The sequence below is a fragment of the Trachurus trachurus genome (assembly GCF_905171665.1).
Source record: "Trachurus trachurus genome assembly, chromosome: 8".
Lineage (NCBI taxonomy): Eukaryota > Metazoa > Chordata > Actinopteri > Carangiformes > Carangidae > Trachurus > Trachurus trachurus.
Genome location: NC_139905.1, coordinates 12572095 through 12594097, shown reverse-complemented (window position 1 = coordinate 12594097; position 22003 = coordinate 12572095). Strand labels below are relative to the sequence as shown.

Below are 22003 nucleotides of genomic sequence, written 5' to 3'. Positions count from 1 at the left end.
ACACCAACCTCTCACTCGATGGGGGGGAGCTGAGGGGAAGGAGGGGGCTCCACTGCTACTGCCGTATAAAAAGCCAAGCCTGAGAATCCGGCACCACAAACTCACCACACATACACACATACACACACACACACATACACAAACACACAGATCCAGTGGCTGCTCTGTATCTCTCACACTCACCCACTCTCATCGTTTTCTCTCTCTCTCTCTCTCCCTCCCTCTCTCTCTCTCTCCCTCTCTCTCCCTGTGTGTCTCGCTCCCTCTGTCTCTCACTTCATTCCTCTGGGCTCTGCATCCTTCTTGCTTCTTCTCACAAGTCAGATTGTGTTTGTAAGTATGCGCTGAATGTCTTCCTCTGTGTGCCAGGGCTTCCTTAAGTCTTTCTGTTATGTGTGAGTGACTGGTTGCCTTACTTTAGTGTGACTGAGCAGAGCAGCGAGGTGGATCAAGTGTATGTGGGTCTCTGTCTCACCCTCACACACTCGCCGTTCCTCTCGCAACTCTTCTCGGGATCTCCGGGTCCCTTTCGTCGGTGACAGGCTCCCCACACCAAACAGTCACCATTTCCGCCCCCGGGAGACCCACGCTGGCAGCGCAGCCCCTTCCCCGACTCAGCATCGGGAGGAAGACCCTGGTGGCGGCTGCCGTAGGGGTTATGCTGGTCCTGGTGCTGGTGGTCCTCATCCCGGTGCTCGTCAGCTCTGTGGGTACAGACGCCGGCCACTATGAGATGTTGGGCACCTGTCGTATGGTGTGCGACCCCTACTTGAACAAGGGCACTCCGGCCAGCAGCACCAGCTCCACAGGTCTCCAGGCGGAGGCGGAGGCGTTGAGCGACCACAGCAACGTGCTTCCACCTTCCACCTTGCTGCAAGGCCCACAGGGGAAGCCTGGCAGGCCGGGCAAGCCGGGACCGCCTGGACCTTCGGGAGAACCGGGGCCGCCGGGGCCACCGGGACCAGCTGGGCCTCCCGGTGACAGAGGGGATCAAGGAAGGACTGGGATTTTGGGTCTGGGCGGAAATGGAGCTATCAGCACAGCCACCTACAGCACGGTGCCTCGGGTGGCCTTCTATGCAGGGCTTAAGAACCCCCACGAAGGCTACGAGGTCCTCAAGTTTGATGACGTGGTCACCAACCTGGGCAACAACTACGATGGCATTTCGGGCAAGTTTATCTGCAGCATACCGGGCACTTACTTCTTCATCTACCATGTGCTGATGAGAGGAGGGGATGGCACCAGCATGTGGGCAGACCTCTGCAAGAACGGCCAGGTTGGTGCTTCAAAACTTTTTCTGAGTTTCCTCTCCCCCTGTGTTTGAGCATGCCTGACTCCCCTGATGCTTACTCTCCTTTTCTCCTTCGCTATTTCCTATGGCTCTCTCTTAAGAAAAAGAAAAAAAAGAAAAGAAAAATCATTCTTAGCAGGAGGCAGATTTTTTCATAAAGCCAGTGAATAAAAAGTGACTTTGTGCAGCGAGCGTGCGCATCTGCCATGCGCCCCTGAAAGCCCAGAGCGCACAGCTGTGGCACCGGCGCGCCTGGAGATAAAGATGTGTTGACTAGTTGCAACCGCGTCCCTCTCCTCGCCTGATGCGTCCTGACATTGCCGCTTCCCGCGGTCCAAAAGGACGGTCACAGTGCCAGTGTGGGCGGGTAGCGACGCGTCGGTCTTTTTTTCTTTTCTTTTCTTTTTTGTCTTTGCGCTGTTAAATATGGGAAACAATCAGACGCTGCGTCGTTTCGTTTTTCTTTTTGCTTTTAAGTGGGAAATAATTTCGTGTGGAATTCACTGGCAGTTCGTGTCCGAGTGTGGGAATTTCAAGTGCTGAGAGTCTGGAGTAATGATGACAATGAAACTGCAGGAGTTGGAAGTAATAAAGCAGTTGGCTGACAATTACTGCTGTTTGGTTAGATATGTGTGAGGAACGCATTTCGACTTTTTTATAGTAATTAATTAAAATATTATTAATTATTAAGCTACAACTATATTGCCTTCTGTTTCTGATACAAATGACACATTTAACTTTTAGGTGTGTGTTTTTGTGCTCGGCGCATTGTGTGTAATCAGGGAAAGAGAGAGAGGGAGGGGGTTGGTGTTGGCAGGAATTCGCTCACAATATTTGGACCGTATCTGTCTGTTCAAACCCACCGGCTAATGTTATCTGTCCGCGGCTGCATCCATCTGTCTTTCCCCGTCGTGTTAAATGCATTAGGACGTCTACGTGATCTATTCACGGCTTCTTTGATGCATCATTTTAATGGGGCGCTAATCTTATTTTGCGCCCCCGAGGGTCTTCTCAGGTCGGTAATGTGTGCCAGTGTAGTTTGCAGCTTTTCCGATCAGCCGTCACATCTCCTCCCTTCAAAGTGGCTCCGAGACGCGTTCTGCTGCTCTGCCCGTAAAATGATGGATGTTGCACAACAGTTATTTCAGTCACTGTTTTTCTGTGTTTACTGGGGCTGCAGCTGTGTCTTTGACAAACACCACAAATAAAAATGCAAAAAAATATAAAGAAAACTAAAGAAAAGTAGCACCCTGTCATGTTTTTCTTAAAAAAAGAAAAAGAAAAAAGGCTTTACACCACAGAACAAAACAGGTTTCATTTTGAATCCTGTGCAAAATGTAAATTCTTTCTGCTTAATTTGTTCAAGTTCATTATATTAGAAGAAATCCTCAACTTAGGAGGTGACATTTCACACACTGTTACTGTTATGCCTCTTTACTGTACAACTGCTCCACAGCTCAGCCGGCTTCATGTCCTGCCTCCATCAGCTTTGTAATCAAAGTCAATTGTGCACATGGATACACAGCATTGTGATGAGAGAAAAGCTGCTGCTGCTGCTGCTGCTGCTGCTGGTGACAGATTTTTTTTTTCTGACTGAATGTTAGATGAGTTTACAGGTCACAGGAAGTGTTGTTTATGCGCATGTGGCGTTGCACTGTGTAGTCGGAAACACAGCACGATGAACCAGAAATACCTTGGCCCTGCAGCCTCTGTCACCTCTATCACCTCTGTCACATCTGACACATCTTATGTATGGCTAAAAAAACCCAAAACAATTTTTATTTTTTCTTTTACTTTTATTGTTTTTGCCAAATCAGGTAAAGCTAAATTTAGTTGAGTTCTTAAATCCCAAGTGTTGAGAGGAGCTGGAACAACAGTTGGCATCGCCTCACAGAGGCCATTGGAGGTTAACGCTTTTACCCCTGCCAGGTTCACACCCAGCAAGAAAAAAAAACTGAGTTACAGCGACTGCGTTCTATATATAATGTCTCACTCAACAGTAATGTTTATGGGTGGGTGTAAAAGCATTGATATATAATAGGGGTAGAAGAACATATGTTCCTATAAAACGCCTTCTGTTCCCGCTTCATTGTGCTCCCAAGAGGAGGGTATGAAGGTACTTAAGTTAGACGCACAGTGTGCATCTCCAGAGACCTGCGTAATGTTTATTAAGTGGTAGCTGCTTCTCTGTCTCCATCTTCCTCCATCCTGTGTCACAGCTTACGCATAAATGTGCACTCCCCCTTTTGTGTTTATTGGGCTGTGTTGGCTGATGGAGAAGGCCCCAGAGTCTCAGTCTGTGTAAATGACTGTGAATGGTTATAAATGTTGGGCCAACTTATGCTACATCATTGATGAAGTGCTGAGAGTCAGGCTGAAGCTTCTACAGTCACACTGGTGCTTTCCTCAGCTCATTAAGGCTGCAAAAAGCTAGACTGTGGGTTGGGACAGGGGAGGCCGGGGAATTGCAGACAATACCAGTATTTTATCATCTTTTGGCTTTAGCGAAGCAGCAGGTTTCCACGCCCTGCAGTGCTGTTTCACTCCGGCGTGCTCCTCCCACTCCAGGGGTTCTTAGAAACTCTGTTCAACATCAACATCCACGGGTTACTTTATTTCTTCTCTTTTATTTTCCCTCCACCACCAAAAACACCCCCCATGCACTTCCTCTTTTCTCTTGGCAGAGTGCAAACACAACAATCGCAACACTGTCCCCAGAACTTTGACACTTTTTCTAGCTAAAAAAAAAAAAGAAAGAAAAGAAAAGTTAGTTTCCTGGTAAACAAACAAATAAGGAATCTATTTTCAGCACAGCACACTTTATCCGCTTTCCAAGTTCCTCTCTCCGCACACACACACTCTTCTGGCTTCCTCATCGCCTGCTCTTTTGCTTGCGTGCCAGATATCCCAACCAATCCTAAACTCCTTCCTCCCCACATTAAATTGGAGCTTTGCTATAACCTGTCGTGGACGCATCCTGAGAGACACAGCAGTGACAATGAAGACGAATTTATTGGACAAAGGAGAAAGGGGAGGACAGAAAAGACAAAGTTATTGTGCTATTGAGTCTATTTAATAGTAATTAAAAAGCTTGAACCAGATCCAGGATGTGTTTGCGCTTCTCCTCTCCGCTCCCTTCTTAATATTGTTATTAATCCGCAAAACCGTTTCAGAGTTAATTAAAAGCAATGACTTCAGCGTCAGTCTCTCAAGAGGACCATAGTGAATAATCACTCTGTCTCCTCCTTTAATAAGCTTCAACGTCCTTCGTGCACATGGCTCTTCCCTAGCAATTACCTCTGCAGTCTCCTCCTCATACACACACACACTCATTCACACATGCTTTTACAAACACACACACACACACGGTTACGCGCATGCTTGCCCACCCCTCCTTCCCTCCCTCCCTCCCTATAACCCAACCCAACTGTGCACTGCCCTCCATCTCTCCTCTGTGCCGGGTCTACAGGAGCTCACTTTTCTAAAGTTTTCATCTTCAAAGGAAAACTTCTTCTTTTTTTTCTTTTCTTTTAGAAAAAAAAAAGAAAAAGAGAAAAAAGAAAGCAGCAAAAGAGAATACGGATTGCGGTATCACAGAATCGATTTGCTAACACACAACACCATCAATATTCTTCATTGCTCTCAAGTGATGCATTGCACTATAACAGAAGAGGTTACAGCGTACAATCCTGTTCTTGGATTTTGTTTTTGGAGCTCACCTCGCTTCAGAGAATAGTGATTCTTTTTTTCCCCCCCTCCATCTCTTTAAAGTGTTGCTCAACTTAGCTCAGTCGCGTGTCGTTTCCCTGTCGAGTCATTCGCCTCAGTCCATCTCCCTGGTTATATGAAGGCACCTCCAGCAGGGGCGGATTTCAGCCCTCGTGCACATTAAGTCTGTTTATCCTGTTGCTGTGTATCTAGGTGAAACCCACGAATTGTGTTTAGCATGTGTTGTCAATCCCAGTATTAAACATGTGAGCCGAGCCATCTGGACCAGGGTCTGTTCTGTTTGGTTTGATTATTGACATATGTTTCACACAAAGGTGAGGACAACAGGAAGAGAGGGCTCAGCAGCTAATCCCCCAGGATCAGATGCGATTTTAATCACTTTTTTTCTTTCTTTTTTTTAACAAAACTGATTTTTTTTAGCACTATTTAGTATATAAGAAAAAAAGATGGCCAACCATTACAAACTACCTACACACAGATACAGCAATACTTAAGACTTGATTGATTTTAACATTCTGGTAATGTTCGGACCTGCTATTCCTCATCGTGGTCTGACTTCAGCACTGAGAGGCCTCTGTGTGTCTGCCTGGTGTAACAGAGAGACTCTGTCTGAAATAGACAGGCAGGGTTTGAGAGAGCCTCCCTCAGTCCCTCAGCCTCTTTGCCTGCAGTATTGATCCCCTTATGTGTATGTGTGCATGTGTGTGCGCGCGCGTCTCTTTCCTTCTTCTGACAGACCCGTTTCTTTCTGTGTGATGTATACCGTGGCACTTCTTCTATAATCAGCCTGAGAGGTAGTGGAGGCGGACCTTTGGCCTTGATCTGCTGTGTAATTGGACATTGGATTTGACACTCTGCCGAGTGGAACATTAGAGCTGGCCTAATTAGGTGCGAGGGCTATTAAATGAAGATTGGCCCATGTTGTTAGGAAATATCACACAGATTGGAAATGTCAAGATCACATCGGGCTGTCATCTGCAAGCACAGGGAAGAAAATCTATCATTTATTGGTGAAGTTTCAAAACTTGCTTGAAAACTGCCCACCACTTGACTGTAATAATTCAATTTTCTTTAAAAACATTTTTTCTCAGAGCTACAGTACGCAGAGAGCCACGAGAGCCAACCGTGAGCACACTGCTCTGCGCTGGCATCTCAGATGAAGTATCTTGTGAAATACTTCTATAATGTCTCATGTACAGAGAGACCAAAAACATACAGTCTAAAATAGTCTATGGGTTGTCTCCTGTGGCAGGCTGACTCAAGGATGTTGACTCACAAGGCTTCTTCATTATAATGAGGGCCATATGGGAGATAGAAAGTGCCCCTGGCCCTCTTATGCAAACATCTCCCTCTCTCCGCCTCTCCCCACGCCCTTGACATTTAACCGTCCCCCAAATTCAGTCTTCAGCGATACCCGCAATTATCCTCTGCCTCTTCACAGCGGCGCGGCGAGTCAATGGCTTCAAATGACTCACAGTCTGCTACATAACTGGATGTGTTTAACACCTGCCGGCCGCCTTTAAAGCCCCAAATGTGGGTAAGACATCAGCAGTCGCCCCAGCAGAAGAGGGTGAACGGGTTACTGTATGAAAAATGCAGAGCTGACAGTCGTACCTTCTCATCCAACACTTGTACAGAAACTCACTTTGCCTCATTTTAGAGGAGGATTTTTTATTTAAGAAAAGAGGAAAATCTAAGTGCCTCAGGGTTACTAGGAAGCACACTGGGAAGAAAAAAAACAGAAAAATGGCTTAGTGTGAACAAAGGTTCAAAATTTTGTAGTAAAAGTCTCTTTTCAGACGAGTCTCTGAGCTGTGATTGTAGTTTTGTTGTTGGTGCTGGAGGCGTACAGTGCTGTGTACCTCAGTAATTAACTGGGTCTGATGAGTCAGACACAGGGAAGAAAAGACTGACTGGATCACAGGTCAGAGTTGATGCCCCCCCCCCCCCCCCCCCCCACTTCTTCTTTCTGTCAAACCTCTTTTCAGGAGACGCTGTCTTAGTCTGATGCTCTTTGTCACTGCTGCTGAGCCGAGACACTGTTACCCCGGCTCCTTTAAAGGTGCCTGCGGTGTTTGAATCAAGTATCAGTGGTGCGTGTGCTTAACTAATGAAGCGAACTAACGAACTAATGTCTGACACCAGACTCACCTTCTTCTTGCGTTACAGTATGCTAACATAAACACTGAGGGGGGTTTGTGTGTGGGGAAAGTCATTCTGTTTTAAAGGAGGCTGAGCAGGTACAAAGAGAACAGCTGGTGAAATTAATTCAGGAAGCCTTTTTCTACTCTACGTCTGACAGATGGCAAATTCTCTGTTACCATTTCATTCCTCTTATCATGTTTTCACTTTGGTTCCTCCGACAAATAAACCTGTAACACATAGGAGACCTGACGTTTCCTGACACCGCCGCTCTCTTGCAACCCATCGCGTTTTCCTGTTCTCATTATTTCAGTAAAATTGCACCTCGTGCGTGTCTGACTGTCTGTGTGTGTGTGTGTTCAAAAACTACAAAAAAAAAAAGGCACAGGGTGTGTGTGTGTGTGTTTGTTATGTGTTGTGCGGTGAAATGCTGGATTAGGCTCAATAGCAGTGGCAAGCCATCTAAGCTGCTATTAAGCATGCGGTTCACGGCTGGAATGTTCAAACATAATTAGACAGCAGTACACTTTGATTTAAAGAGGACCAATAGACTCGTCGAAATGGAGGCTCAACATCAAGTCAACAAATCCCTGTCAGAGAAGCTATACCAGACATGTCCTTGTCACTGTGACAAAGCTTCTTGTAAGTTCGTGGTCCCACAGAGACTTTACAGGCCCCTCCTGCGCCAAGACAACACATAAAGCCTCAAACCTGCCATGATTTCCATAAACAGTATTTTAATGGTTTATAATAAAAGCTCTCCAGCCAACCATATGACACGACACACCATGGATGCTGAATGATAGTGATCTACAGCGTCCTTTTGCATAAATGAAACTGTTGATTATGAAAAAGAAATCCCACATGACCGAGAAGCGATAGCGTTCAATCTTCGTGCCATCATTATTGACAACTGTGGCGTTCAGATTCTCGGTTAAACACAGCGCACGAGTTAAAGAGGAGGAGCGCACACTTCACATTTCCAGGCACGCATTATCTATTAAGCCCCAGCGCGGCCTTGAATTTTCTGTGTCTCCACTCAGAATATTATTCAATCAAAGCCATCACGTTGACGATATGACGGATGCAAACACGCGCGAGCAGCCACAAGGAAGACAACATTGCCTGACACCTCATTTACCATCGTGGGAGCTGGCGCTTACAGCCTCATGCTTTGTTTGTCTTGTCAAAGTTCCTCTACATATTCTGTGTCAAGGTCACGCGCTGCCGGTTGGCTGTTTGTCCTGCTCATCTCTCACTACACAGCTGCTCCATCCTGCATTTGAACCTCTGGCTTATATTTCTAACAAGTGCTTTGTGTGCAGTGGAGACATAGCAAAAAAAAAAAAACTGAGAGAAGAGAAGAAAAATAGCTCCAATAGCAGCTCCCTGATCATTATTTCAAAAATAGTGAGAGGTTTTATTCATGCATGCTTATCATTGAAAGCAAACGAAGGAGGCCTAGACTGCGGCAGCTAGTCTCTGAAGGGGATTAAAACCATTAGAGCAAAGAAACAAAACAAAACAAAAATATCATTGTGAGAGGAACTAGAAGGATTTCGGGGGAAGTTTACTTTCACTAGGGCTTTGCTCGCTCTGTTTCTGCTAAAGAAAAATGTTATTTGAACCCCACCCCACCCCCACCCTCTCAAAGAAAAAAAAAAAAAAGCATGACTCATGCTCTTGAAGAAGTCTTTAAATTTAGCTCCTTAAGGAGTGAATGATGATCATTTAAGCTATATTACACATCTGTGACATTGCCAGAGGTCTCCAGGTTCAGTGTGAACACCTGCCAAGCAAATGTTTTCATAAAGTTTCATTAAAATCCCAACTGACAAATCCTCCCGCGCAACCGTCACCCGCTGCCCCCTCCCCTCTCCTCCCCTCTCCTCCCCTCCCCGCCCACCAACACAAAAGCGGTAACCCTCTAATAAGATGGTGTTGACTCTGTGCACTCGGGGCACATCATATCATATTAATATGCACTGGACGCAGACATCTCAGAATCAGAACAGGAGGCTTTGTTTGCACATCGATATGAGCTGTGCTAGATTTAATCAGTTGGATAAACAATAAAAAAATAAAAAAAATTGTACAATATTCGATATATTACTCCTGCATCTTAAACCCTCTCCTCAGAATTTCATTATCCAGATTAGCTGTATAGCTCTTGCACATTTTACACCAACGTGACCGCTACTGTCTGTGGCGTGTTGTTGAAAAGTTGGAGGAACCCTCCTCTTCCTCGTCTTGCTCTCTCTGTTATGACTTAGCAGCCCCACACCTGCGCCATGCGCCTGGCTGGGTGTGGTGAAGTTTGTCTGGCTGTTCATGGAGCCGCAGGAAGGTCACAAGGACTGAATGAAGTGTTGCTGCACACAAACTCCCTCAACAAATATGACTTAAAGTGCTATACCCATGCTTGATGTTCTTTTAAATGCATCTGGGCTCACTCTGTATAAAATATATTCTTATTCATTTCACCTTCCATTACAAAACTGAGTTGTTTTTCATTTATTTATTAAAAAAAAAAAAAATCATAAAGCTGAAGCAGTGTCAGCCTTGCTCCTCGCTGCTCCACATTTCAATGCTGTGAGCTGAAGGCAACACAAAGAACACTTTCTTTTGTGTTTGAAAATCATTCAGAGGACTGAGCGTCTGATGGATTGCAAGAGGACTTCACAAGAAATCCAGCAGAATTTCACCCTCTGCATAGAAGCATAATAATGATTTGGAGGTTAAGAAAAAAAAAAGAACAGTTAGCTGCCAGTAACTAAAATTCATTTTTATTATGGTGAAACTTTTGAGGAATATTTTTTTGCAGTCCTCGCCTGGTACGTGGAAAATCAGTCATACATCAATCACGGTCATAAATATGATAAATAGCTACCACGACCAATGACAGAAACTCTGTGGGAGCCCTTGCAATGATGATTCCCTGTGAATATTTGCAAAATTGCTGTGTAATGTATAATGAAGTGCTATTCTGCTGAGATGTTGTGTAATGTCATGTTTCCCCTCATGCTGTATAGCACACAGTCGGGTTCAGCCAAGTCCAATCTGAGATGTCACAAATATGGCACCTTTCTATTTAAATGTGCAGTGAAAAAAAAAAAAGACGGTGTTCAGTTCATGATCCTCTCCAGCGTCAAGTGCAGCTACTGTATGCTGTCATTGTGTTGATTGGGAGACTAGCACCAGGAAAACTTGAATAACTCTCTTCAGGGTTCCTACTGTAGTTTCTATAGACTTTAAATGCTTGAACCGTTTAAACTTTATAGTTTGACCAGCGACACCAGTAACAGTGTGTATAGTGTGGTATTTTAAGATGATAATTTTCTGAGCACAAATAAGTATTTCCATTCTCTCTCGTGAGACTGACTCAAACTACTGGAGACTTCACAAAAGCTTTACATTTGCTATTTTCATAACACTTTTCACGCCTCTGCACATCCTCTGCACACGTTTTATGTTTTCAACAGCAAGTTGTTAAAAAAATCAACTGAAGATGAGCATGCAGGTTCAGCATTAGCAGCAGTGACTGAAGAAAAGAGAAGAAAAGACCAACCTTACTGCTACTTAACTACATCAACAGACTCTATAAAAGAAGATGCAGTAGTAAACACTGAGGAGTCGGGTCCAGTGTGGAGAGTAAACATGAGAATAAGAAGAGCCAAAGTAGAGTAATAACTAACCAACAAAGATAAATGAAAACAATGTACTAGTGTTAACAAGATGTTGATTATGATAGAGGGGCTTCTATTATTTCACCAAACTAAATGTCAGTACAATCTCTTCCAGGCTCCCCGCTAGCTTTGGCAATGGTGATCCTTTCCGTGCAGGAGAACTCCGTCAGTAACTGGCCTCTGCTCACATTTGTCAATATGCCTGTTGTGTGTAGCCCTTAAAAGGCGCCAGCTAATTATTGGGCATCCTTTCTGTGCCGCCTGTTGGGCCAGCTTGTCTACACCCGCTAGAAAACCCCCTCCATTTTTAAGCTACGTGGACAAACGCCGATGTGAGGCATACAGGGGCCAGAATGGGCTTTTGAGACCCGTTAATGAGCCACAAGAAAACACCTGAAAGGCACATAAACTATTGATTTTGATTCAACCTTACAGACTGGACTAAGTGACTAATTGGCTTATTTAACCAGTGGTTACTTTAAAAGGATGCACAGTGCTTTCTTTTTTCTTCTCAAGAGAAAATAATGATCTTCTCGCTCAATTTTACTCAATATAAGTAGTTACCAATGTTCCAGATCCCCTTGTTATAGTGACTGGTTAATGGCACTGAGATACAATGCAGACTCAACAGTTTTTGCTCCTGCGACTCTGTGAATCAACATATTTGAAATGAAACGATGCCAACATTCAATTTAACATCCATACTTAGCATCCGTATTGAGCTGACATTTGAGTTAAAGCAATACTGGGAACTATAACACTTTAATGGTCATTTTTAAGTTAACTGGACAAATTAAGATAAATGTTTCGTGTCCTTTCTGGTGTCAGTGTGGTTAATGGTCTTCGCAAGCTGAGATGGGCTCAGATCCATTGACTGAGGCATTATCTGAACTTTTAGGTGCAAAAAAAGGGCAGAAAGTAAAAGCTTTTATGGGAAACTAGGGCAGTTTGGCTCATCAAGGTCTGTTTACTCGTCTTAGAGAGTGCTGCTATACACATGTAAAGAAAGAGGGAACACTGCGTCTGTGATCTGTGTGGGTCTGAAACAGAAAAGCTTCACCCTCGTCTCTGCTACATTAGCTGCTGCTAACGTCACACACCCAAACCTGACCGTACCATATGAGGTTAAGTTGTATTCTGGGTAACATGCTGTAGGCACCAGGTTTTGATAAGGAGGAATTATACGTGGATTTGCCTACTGCTGTTGTGTCAATATGGATATTTGTTTTATTAAAATGGCTACTTATAAAGTTTTGCGTTTGTGACATAACCAACATCAACAGCTGTTATAAGTTTAGAAAAAGATTAGTTCAGCATCAGACTTCATTCCTTTACTCACTAGGAGCTGTCTCCAGTGATATAAGCAATATCAACATTAACTCCTCTCTACTTAAGTTAGCATGCCAAGCAGCTAGCCTGTCCCATCTTGTCATTTTCTGATAGCAACCCCCTGCAGCCTCCAATCTGCCTTATACTTGTACTGCTGGTGCTCAGAGGACATGTGATGCACCAAGATTAACTATTTACATATGAAACAATGAAATGGGTTTGTTGCCTTGAGAGAGCATGAGAGATAAGAAAACAAGCTGTTTATCAAGAATCCCTTTTACATGTTTTGTTTTAAGAATATTGGTCATACAGTTATTTTGAACCTTAATTTATTGTTTGCATCTATTTCTGTTGATATCTGTAAAACCAGATGACACATGGTCTGTTTTGTGATGGTGTCTTGCAATCCCATGGGGGATGGGCCAGACAGGCCTCACAACAGAACTAACTAACAAAGATGGCCAAGTGACAATCAGCACCTGCTCCAAACAAGAAACCACTTTCAGCAGCAGGGAAAACTTAGAGATAATAGCCTTCTTACTCTGTCCATCTTCAGCCCAACAGTGTTACAGGAGTTGGAGTGGAGTTAGTGCTAAATCGCTGAAATACTCAAAATTTGAAATGCAATGCGTTGGATTTTCAGAGCCAACGCCAGAGAATATGCTGTGTCACTGTCCAGATCCACTTGCAGTCTGCACTGTTCAGAATAAGGTTTAAGTTCGTGACTGTAACGGAGGATCATATTTAATTGGGCCTCTTGGCTCGCTGGACAAGGCACACACACTGTATGAAGTCAACATCCAGAGTGTGACCTTCACTGTGTGTCTTCCAACTCTTTACTCACTCGCTTTAGTTTGGAAAAGAAAAGACAGAAGATGTTACAGACAGCTCTGCCTGAGGAAAAATGCAGCTTCAGCTATAACACCCATACATAGCAGTCATCCCAACTCTTAATCTACCACTGTATTAGTCTCTGTCTCTCCCCCCACACACATACACACACAGGAACATCTCATCCATTGTTTCAGTGCCCATTTGGCACTGCAGCTACACTTTCCTCCCCAGAGAGAGAGAGCATGTTTGTGGTGGAGGTCTTAATTAGCCAGGACAGGTTATTTAGAAACTGTTCCAAATGTTCTATAGCCAGAATGGCCAACCACACAGACACACAAAGGAAGGTAAACATTCCCTTCTCTTCTTTATTGTACAACTCACTCTGGTGGTTTACGTCATTCTCATTGCTATGCATTATCAAATATTTCTGCTCAGATCCGGCGCTCGTCCTTCATGCCTTTTCTTGATGTATTTCTCAGTAATTTCCTCCACAACAAAAGCCGCTCTCTGCTGATAAGTTTCTGAAACTTTTTCTTTCTGTGGACCTTTAGTTCCAAGGTTGAATGTTAGGTCTTCTAAGACCACTGGCGAGATTGAAACCATAAATCTGCTTGACAGAGGGGCCTAAAGGTTTGACTGACCCCTCCGGTTGCTCTTGTAGGTTTAATATCAATATGAAGAACTATTTGTGCCATTGGTGTGTCCAGTAATTTATTTCACTTCAAAATGAAAAACTGAGTTTTTATTTTGGGTATTCCCTAAATGATACATTCTCCGTCTGTGCAACATAAAAAATCTCTTGTGGTGCAGCAGGAGAAAGTGATTTCTTTCAGACTAGTGACACGTTTTGTTAAGTGTTCTTTGGTTTCCTCTTCATTACTTCTGCCAGGAGGTGATGAAGCTTTGGGGAGTTTTTTTTCCTTAATGATTTCACTCTGAATTTTTTGTTTGCTAGTTTATTGGTAGAATATATCAGAAACCTGTGAACAGACGCCAGTAAAAAGAGAAAAAGAACTGTGGCCATGGAGAAGGGAATATGTGCCTCGTCTTTGGTGCAGACCTGGATCTAGACACAGATCAAGTACATTTCTGAATGCCTTGTAACACATTGTAACACTGGATCCTCTGAAATAGAAAGTCATACACTTTCTTGCACAGAATATATAAACAAAAGCCCTTAAAAGCACTTATATCTCATAATTATATGCCAATCTTTTTGTATTATCAATATAATTCATGTAGAGGACTGTGCAGCCTTGTATGTGAGAGCTCTTAAGTTTTAATTCAGATTTACAATAACTTGTAAAATGTAATATCTGACAACTTTTGGATGTATTTTCTAAGCTCATGTGCTGATACAGTATGTACAGACAGCACAGCTAACATGCAGACCCCGTCTCCTACATGTCCTCTCTGTCCCTTTTCTTCCAGGTCCGTGCCAGCGCCATCGCCCAAGACGCTGACCAGAACTACGACTACGCCTCCAACAGCGTCATCCTCCATCTGGACGCGGGCGACGAGGTCTACATCAAACTGGACGGAGGCAAAGCCCACGGAGGGAACAACAACAAGTACAGCACCTTCTCTGGTTTCATCCTCTACGCAGACTGAGAGCACACACAGACACAGAGAAGGTCAGACAGGAAGAGATTGAGGGAGCGAAAGAGAGTTGTACGACCGGGAGGGAGGGGGTGTGTGTGTTCAAAGCCGGAATGCTTTCTAGTTTTCCTAATTCTCTCCATCATCATGGACACCTCTGCTTCGCATCCATCAGCCAAGACACCCAGGCTCTGTAGTCGAGCCTGGGTGCAAAGCTCCTTGAGTATGCACTGAGAGGGGCCGGGCGTGGGGAGGAAGTGGGCTGGGGTTCTTTTTCTTGCCGAAAGCTCCTCAACATTACGCCGACGTGTCAGAAGCTCCTTGATTTCAGTGTCTCTCCTCTTCAGCCCTGCACCATTGCACAGAAATATCAACGACTAAAACGAAAAACCCTGCAAAAAAGTGGATGATCTCACCTCTTCTCTCCAGTGGCAACGGTCAGCTGTGCTGTCAGTGGACTCGATTGACTCAAACTTGTAGTGTTGTTCCGTGCAATTTTCCTTAGATTGTGTTTTTTATTTTGTAGACACGCATAATATTCTACACAGATGAGATTTTAAAAAAAAGAAAAAAAGATGAAGAATATATTTGTCCAGTGTGAAGATATCTTGTTTGACTGAGAGAGAGAGGATTTGTGAGATGTTATTTGTGATGCAGCTCAGAGATCTAACAGCTGGAAAAGAAATCTTTAAATCAAGACTGTCAGTATTTGATGGCAGTGGGTGTTTCTCTCCATCACTGGGTATACAGCAAGGTAATTATATATATTGTTCATGTGGAGAATAACAATATATTCTGCACTGTATCTTCCAATGTATCTGAAAAAGAAAGCATCTCATATAGAGAATACCTTTTCCCCACGAAACCACCTCACTCTTTTCACATCATCCACAAAATGTCCTGCTGCTGTTCAGATTAAAAAGTAGAAGTTCAAATCGTCTCCTCGATGTTCTAGTTTTATGTAGAAGACACTGTAGACTCGGCACGACCGGCCACGTGACGAAGAAAAGCAGAAAAAAAAACACAACAACAACTGAGATCAGATTTCTGAGGTAAGCAAGTTGAAGAGCGCCCATTCTCTTCTCCTCCCCTGCTGCGCTGTGACCTCCGAGCCTTCGTCTTTTGCAGACAACAAAAAAAAAAAAGCCTTCTGAAGTGGTTTGGGTGGGAAGGTTTGAGGGGTTGTAGTTGCCGCAAAGATCCAGAGACAAAGAGCAACATGGTGGTGGTGGTGGTGGTGGTGGTGGGGTGGGTGGGTAGGGCAGAGGTGGAGGGGGGCGTTTCGAACACAGTGAGTGGGCAGTTTTTATGTTTCAGTGTCTCTGAGCTTCACTTGGATGTCATTCCATTCATTAGCTGCATATTCACTGACACACAGGCATTATGGTAATATTTACTCAACATGGCGGCCTGACAGCTTGCTTGAGAATGAAACTGATTGGGTGAGTGACTTGGCCTCTTATGACTGCACGTTTGTGTGTGTGTGTAAGTGCGTGTGCGTTTGTCTGTGTGTGTGTGTGTTTGCACGTGTGAGGATGTATGTGTGTATGTATGTATGTATGTGTCTGTGCGTACCAGTGAGTGTCTGCATTTTAGCATGTGCCGTGCCATAGCTACATTGTTCTTTTCCAGAGTTATTCTGTGCTACAGCCAATGTCAATGACAGATATTCTACTCAGCAGCCAATGAGATTGTGCTCTGTAGGGTGGTGGAGCCTCTATAGATATGATGAGAAGAACAAACAGCTTGTAAATGAAATCTATGACATGTTTGTCTATCTTATCTTTTGGAATTGTTGAATACATTTAAATAATAAATGGGATTTTTTGAGTGACTTGTCTCATGAGAATTCTTGTATCCAAAACACACTAATTAGGAGAAAATGATTTGTAAATGACCTCATTCACTGTGTGAGACTATACTAACTACAGTGTAAACAACACGAGTTGAAATGTGTGTTTCCTGCTCTGGTTAAAGTAAGAATTTTAACAATAGACTGTCAGCGCAAACACTAAAAAAAGAAAAGAAACGTCCTATGAGCAAGTCCCTCATCTCTCTTTTCTCTCTAAAAAAGTTAAATATATTTGGGGTGATGGGCGTCGAGGGGGAGATTTCTGTGTTTATGCTCCCTGCGTCCCATCTTAAAGTGATCCTGTGGAGCTTCCCTCCATCTGTAAAGGTGCGCTCAGAGATAAAGACCCTCCAACAACATCCCCCCGTGGAGCAAAACGCACTTTCAGAATGCCGATGAGTCCTTAAGGAAATGCAGGCTATTCCTCAAATCGGCAATCGTGGCGTCTTTTCACAGATCCTCATCAACAGAGGCGTGATATACCCGGCGAGGAAGCGAGGACGGAGGAGAAGAGACAGGGGGAGGAGAGACTGAGCGAGATAGAAGAGGAGCAGAATATGGCCTGACAAAGACAGATGGAGACACGAGAGAAAGAGTAGGCCACGGAGAGAAGTAATGGGGAAGAGACGGATGGGGAGGGAGTGGGTAAAGAGAAATAGAAGGAAGACAGACAGACAGAAGCAGGGGGGGGGGCTGGCACCGGTTTGGGGGAGGAGGGCTGGATTGTTTTCAGCGTGGAGTGATTCCCTGTCGGGGCTGTGTGAGGTGTCAGGAGAGATTAGCCGGCGTGAGGCTGCAGGAAAGAGCTTGAGATAGCTCGGATTGGACAAGTGTCAAGAAGTGGACGTCCCTCAGACCTGGCAGGAATGGGATCTGACACTGGCTGCTTCGCTGGGCCGCACTACTCTGCTCTTAAGAGGCAGTGACTCCTCTCTGTATCATTTTATCCCATTTCCCTCTAGTGTATAACAAGCTAATTACATGCACGTTTGGCTAAATGAGAATGTCTGAGCCTCGCTTTTAATGGCACTAACATCTGTAAACCATTTTCACTGTAATTTCAAAAAGACATTATCGCCAAAACAACAGGACCGTCGCCGAAACAACACAGGCACGTAGCAGCTGCGTTTCCGTGTTTGACACCAGGTCACATTTTGGTTTGAAATTTCCTGCTTCACTTCAAAGTGGCTGCTCTTCAACACAAATAGACTCACAGCTGTCAAAAGGCTTTCGCAAAGCCGGACGGTGAAACAAGGCGCAAAGAGGAAATTGATTCCTAGTATATCTTTATCTACTGACAAAAACAACGTGTGGAAAAGTTGGTCTCAGCTTGTTTCTTAGTCTGAAGCATAAAAGGGAAACAATGTTTTTGCAACACACAGACAAAAAAAAATAAATTATACAAAATCTGTGAGTCAAATTGGTGAAATCAGTCGTGTAGGGAGAGAGTGTCTAAGCAGTGACTGGAGCAAACAGAAATCAAAGCTGTGGAGTGTGTGAAGTGTTAAAAAAACATTTTACAGCTTCAAAACAATTCAGGTTAGCGGCGCTAAGAAAGAATTAGAGGAATTTCATTCATAACATACCTTATCATTTCATGTATTGAAGGAGGATAGAAGCTTAATCTATAAAACCTACTACCTGAATAGTTTTCTCAACAACTCTTCTCTCTGTCTATTTTTTTAGTTGTGTGTGCGTGTTTTTTCTTTTTTTAGTGAGTGAACCTGGCAGATAATTTGACACTCACAAAGAAGTAGCTGTGGCAACTTCCACACTGGCTGTGTCACACACATTTGCCCGACACAGAGAATCTGAGCCCATGCCGGCGCTTCTCACGGGGTAATGAAGTTTAAACGTCCCTAAAACCTTCTGGTGAGAGCATCTGCAGCGTTTTACGCCACTTTTTTTTGCCAAAAAATCATACACGGCAGTATGTCACATTTTATCACCATGAAAATGACCTTTGTGTGATTTAACAGCTGTCAGTGATGACACCAGATAACGAGGATTCATGAGGTCCAACATCATCAATTTACTGCCCATGATAGAGTAATCTATAGAGAATGTACTGTATAATATAAAGAGACACAGCCATCAGAGATTTACTAAATTTGATTAAAGTTCTGTTTGTTTTTCATTGTGTTTCCATGTATATATTAATGCACTCTACTGTAAGTCTTCTTTTGTGTTTCTAGTGGGTAATGGAGGTGTCAGTAACACACAGCACAGTTAATGTGATATAAAGTGGAGTGAGGGGCTCCTAAATCCTGATCTCTTGTTTGTTATGCTGTTGAAGCTGTTAATTAACGATCTTATCTCGATGGCTGTATTTCATTTTATCCGGCATCCTCCCTGCAGGACCCCGGGGTGGAAGCTGTTTACAGGGCAGCAGCAGCTTGTTCAGGTTTACAAAAGGTTTCCATCCACTCAGTAGAAACGTTTACAATTCTGACTTGCACACACTGTAACACAATGATTTTCTTTCCATGTTCAAGCCTGACCTTTTACTCTCACCTTTTTCTTTTTTTTTTCACCTACTTTCTTTTCTCCTTAGCGTGCCCTACCTTTAACCTGGTATGACAAACACAAAGGTTAGGAAAGCAGACAGCTGTTAGTAGACCGGCCTCCTCCTGCCACCCAGGAGCCTCTACGCACACACATAGCACGCGCATTCATAAACCTACACATAGCGCAGTCACACATTAACACTGTCAACCTCGCTGTGTTCGCTCCAACCACTGCGCATGATTCCCTCTGTCAGATTGGGTTACGGCCGAGGAGGAAGCCCTTTCCCAGTTTGTCCCTGGATGGTCTGAAGCTGCCACGCCAGGTGTACTCTGCAGTCACTCCCTGCGCCGGGGGAGCGGACCGAGCTGAGCCGCCCGGGCTCTTATCTGCAGGCCCACCCTCGGACTGTAACACCGTGACCCCACCTTGCCGCTCCGCTGCCTTGTATACACTTGTTTAAAACTGGAACAACATATTCCTGGCAACAGCAGAATGAAAGTCAACTCGCAGAACTTCAGACACCTCTGACCCTCCTCCCTCTTTTCTCCAACTCCAACTCGCCACATCTGCTGTCTCTGCTCTCCTTGTATTTATTTTTTTCCTTCCTAAATGTCTGACCATGGCCTGCGCCGGCCCCGACATTCTGTAGGGAGAGACAGACAGGATGCAATGCAGTAAATGTTTCTCACTTTCTCCATCTCCTCCTCCTCCTCCTCCTCCCTCACAGTGAAAACAACATGGCATCCTTACATGTTGTAGCACCACATCTCCAGAGAACGCACTGTAAAGAGAGATAAAAAAGAACAAACAAACATCCAACATGCCTTTTTTCCCTTCAGCAGGCTGAGTGCATTAGTGACCTTTTAAAGTGCTGTCTCCCTAGTGCCTTGCTCACACCCCAAAGAAGAACAAACTACTAATAGGGCTAAAAAGCTGACACACTTAAAACAAAGATCAAACCATTTCTTTGCCATGAGGCAGTGCTCGCTACATTAATGGTATTCAATTATGTAGCCAAAGACAAACAAACATCTTTGTAGGCAAACAGCGGCCGAATGTGTAAAGTTTGTGCAGAATGAGGACCGCAGATATGTACAGTAGGAATACTTTTTTTTTAGAGAGTATCAAGCTCTGCTGATATTTACTGTTAACTATCTACTGTGCAAGAACATTTATAACATGCATTCTCCTGATTTACATTTGATTTCTAGCACAAATGGGAAATGTAAATGCAAAGATACTACAGAAACTAAAGTCTATCTGATGGAAAGAGATGAGCACAAAAAAAAAATCTTAAATTTACAGCCTGGTTCAAGGAAAAGACGGGGTGGTGGAGTACATTTGAAACGGGCATCTTGCAGAAATGGAAGTACTTGTTTTCTTCATCTCCAAAATGACCTTATTGGTTAGAATCGTGGGAGGCAGTAAGCTCACACCATATGACTCTAATTGCAATGTGTGTGCGCGCTGGTGCGAGCGTGCATGCTCATGCTCATGTGTTTGGAGTGCAGTGGTGTTTGCGTGAGCGGACATCAGACAGAGCTACAGGGCCTACAGCAAGGAACCGCGCTGAGGTGGATAAGCTCAGAATTGCAGAGGGCAGATGTCAAAGAGGAGATATTACCCTCCACAATACTCCCACTCGAACGGGATTGGCCATTACATGGTATGTTTCAGACATTAGCATGCAGATAAAATAGATATTGACAAGTATGAGAGGCAGCCACCTCAGCCGGAGAATCGAGATATTGTGAATAACACACAAATCCGAGGGAGACAGTGCAACCAGGAAATAAGAACTTGTGCCAAACTTCTAATACATTTCAAAAGCCACCAGATTCTTGCATAACTTCGAGCAGTCTGCTTGTAGTGAGTAATAAGTCCCCAAATTTAGCTCGGTTTGCTTTCTCCCACTACTTCTCGCAGTCTGATGGATGGGTGGCATGCTAGTCATGTCGCCTTGCGTCACCTGTGCTGCGCTGGCTCTGGGCAGGGAGACGCAGAGGGAGCCACGGGAGGTCTGGAGGAGGCCAGAGCGGGAGAGAAATAGACATCTGTGATTAACACGTACAGACACGTGTCAGTGTGGCGCATTCGCTGGGAGGCACGCTGGGAGACGCTCACACACGACCTCCTCCTGACGGCAACAAGTTTGCCTAAAATAAAAAAGACACAGATAGGGAGGCAGGAGGGAGCGTGCGGAGGCCATGATGACTCCACCACCACCGCCACCGTCACCGCCAGCCATGTTCGGTGGCACAGGAACGTGAGCGCTCACTCGGCATGAGGAGAAATTAATTAATAGATTGAGTGAAAAATACATTTCACGCTGAAGTGACAGGCATGCAGCTGTCTATACAGGTGCATAGATAGATGCACACACTCCAGACACATGTACTCTTGTACCTCACACCACCCCCCTTTGGCATGTGCTGTAACAATAAATTCTTTGTAGCGTTATTTAGAAACATGAAAGGACCTCTGGAGACGAGCCACTTTAAGGAGGTTTGGGGGTTTGGAGCGACATTGCCATTATTCTTTTCTAATACCATATGTTCAGATTACACAGCACTCTGTCTCTCCCTCTTTGTGTTTCACTCACACACACACACACACACGCGCACACACACTTGTGAGGACAGACACTGATACAATGGCTTTCCTCACCCCTACTGGCAACTTTAACCATCAGCACTACCAAATCCCAGCTACAGCAAAGTCCTAATAGGCAATAATAACAATAGTAGTAATAATAATAATACAATATAGAACGTCTCTGGCTGCACCTATAGTGTTTATAGGTACCTTGGTCTTATTTCCTTCATTCATCATTCACATCATAGGAATATTCTAGTCAGCTATTACTGCCTGTACATTTCAAAACTTCCAAATCTATCACAAAATAAAGTGGTTTACATATTCTGGCCGAACCTGTCAGTTGTTTTGATGACTCATGCTTCGTGCTTTGAAGGGCACTGCTGCTGCTGCTGCTGCTGCGATGTGGCAGATCCGAACAAGAGATCATGACCAAAA

The 22003-nt window shown here is 44.2% G+C and overlaps 1 protein-coding gene across 1 annotated transcript; it reads left to right on the top strand.

Moving 5' to 3' along the window:
- Positions 1-568: 568 nt before the first annotated feature.
- Positions 569-14622, top strand: LOC310989508 (C1q-related factor-like; the record flags this gene model as incomplete). Its single annotated transcript, XM_083976596.1, has 2 exons — positions 569-1276; positions 14443-14622. The coding sequence occupies exons 1-2, from the start codon at positions 659-661 to the stop codon at positions 14620-14622; spliced, it is 798 nt and encodes a 265-aa protein (XP_083832722.1). The 5' UTR covers positions 569-658.
- Positions 14623-22003: the final 7381 nt, after the last annotated feature.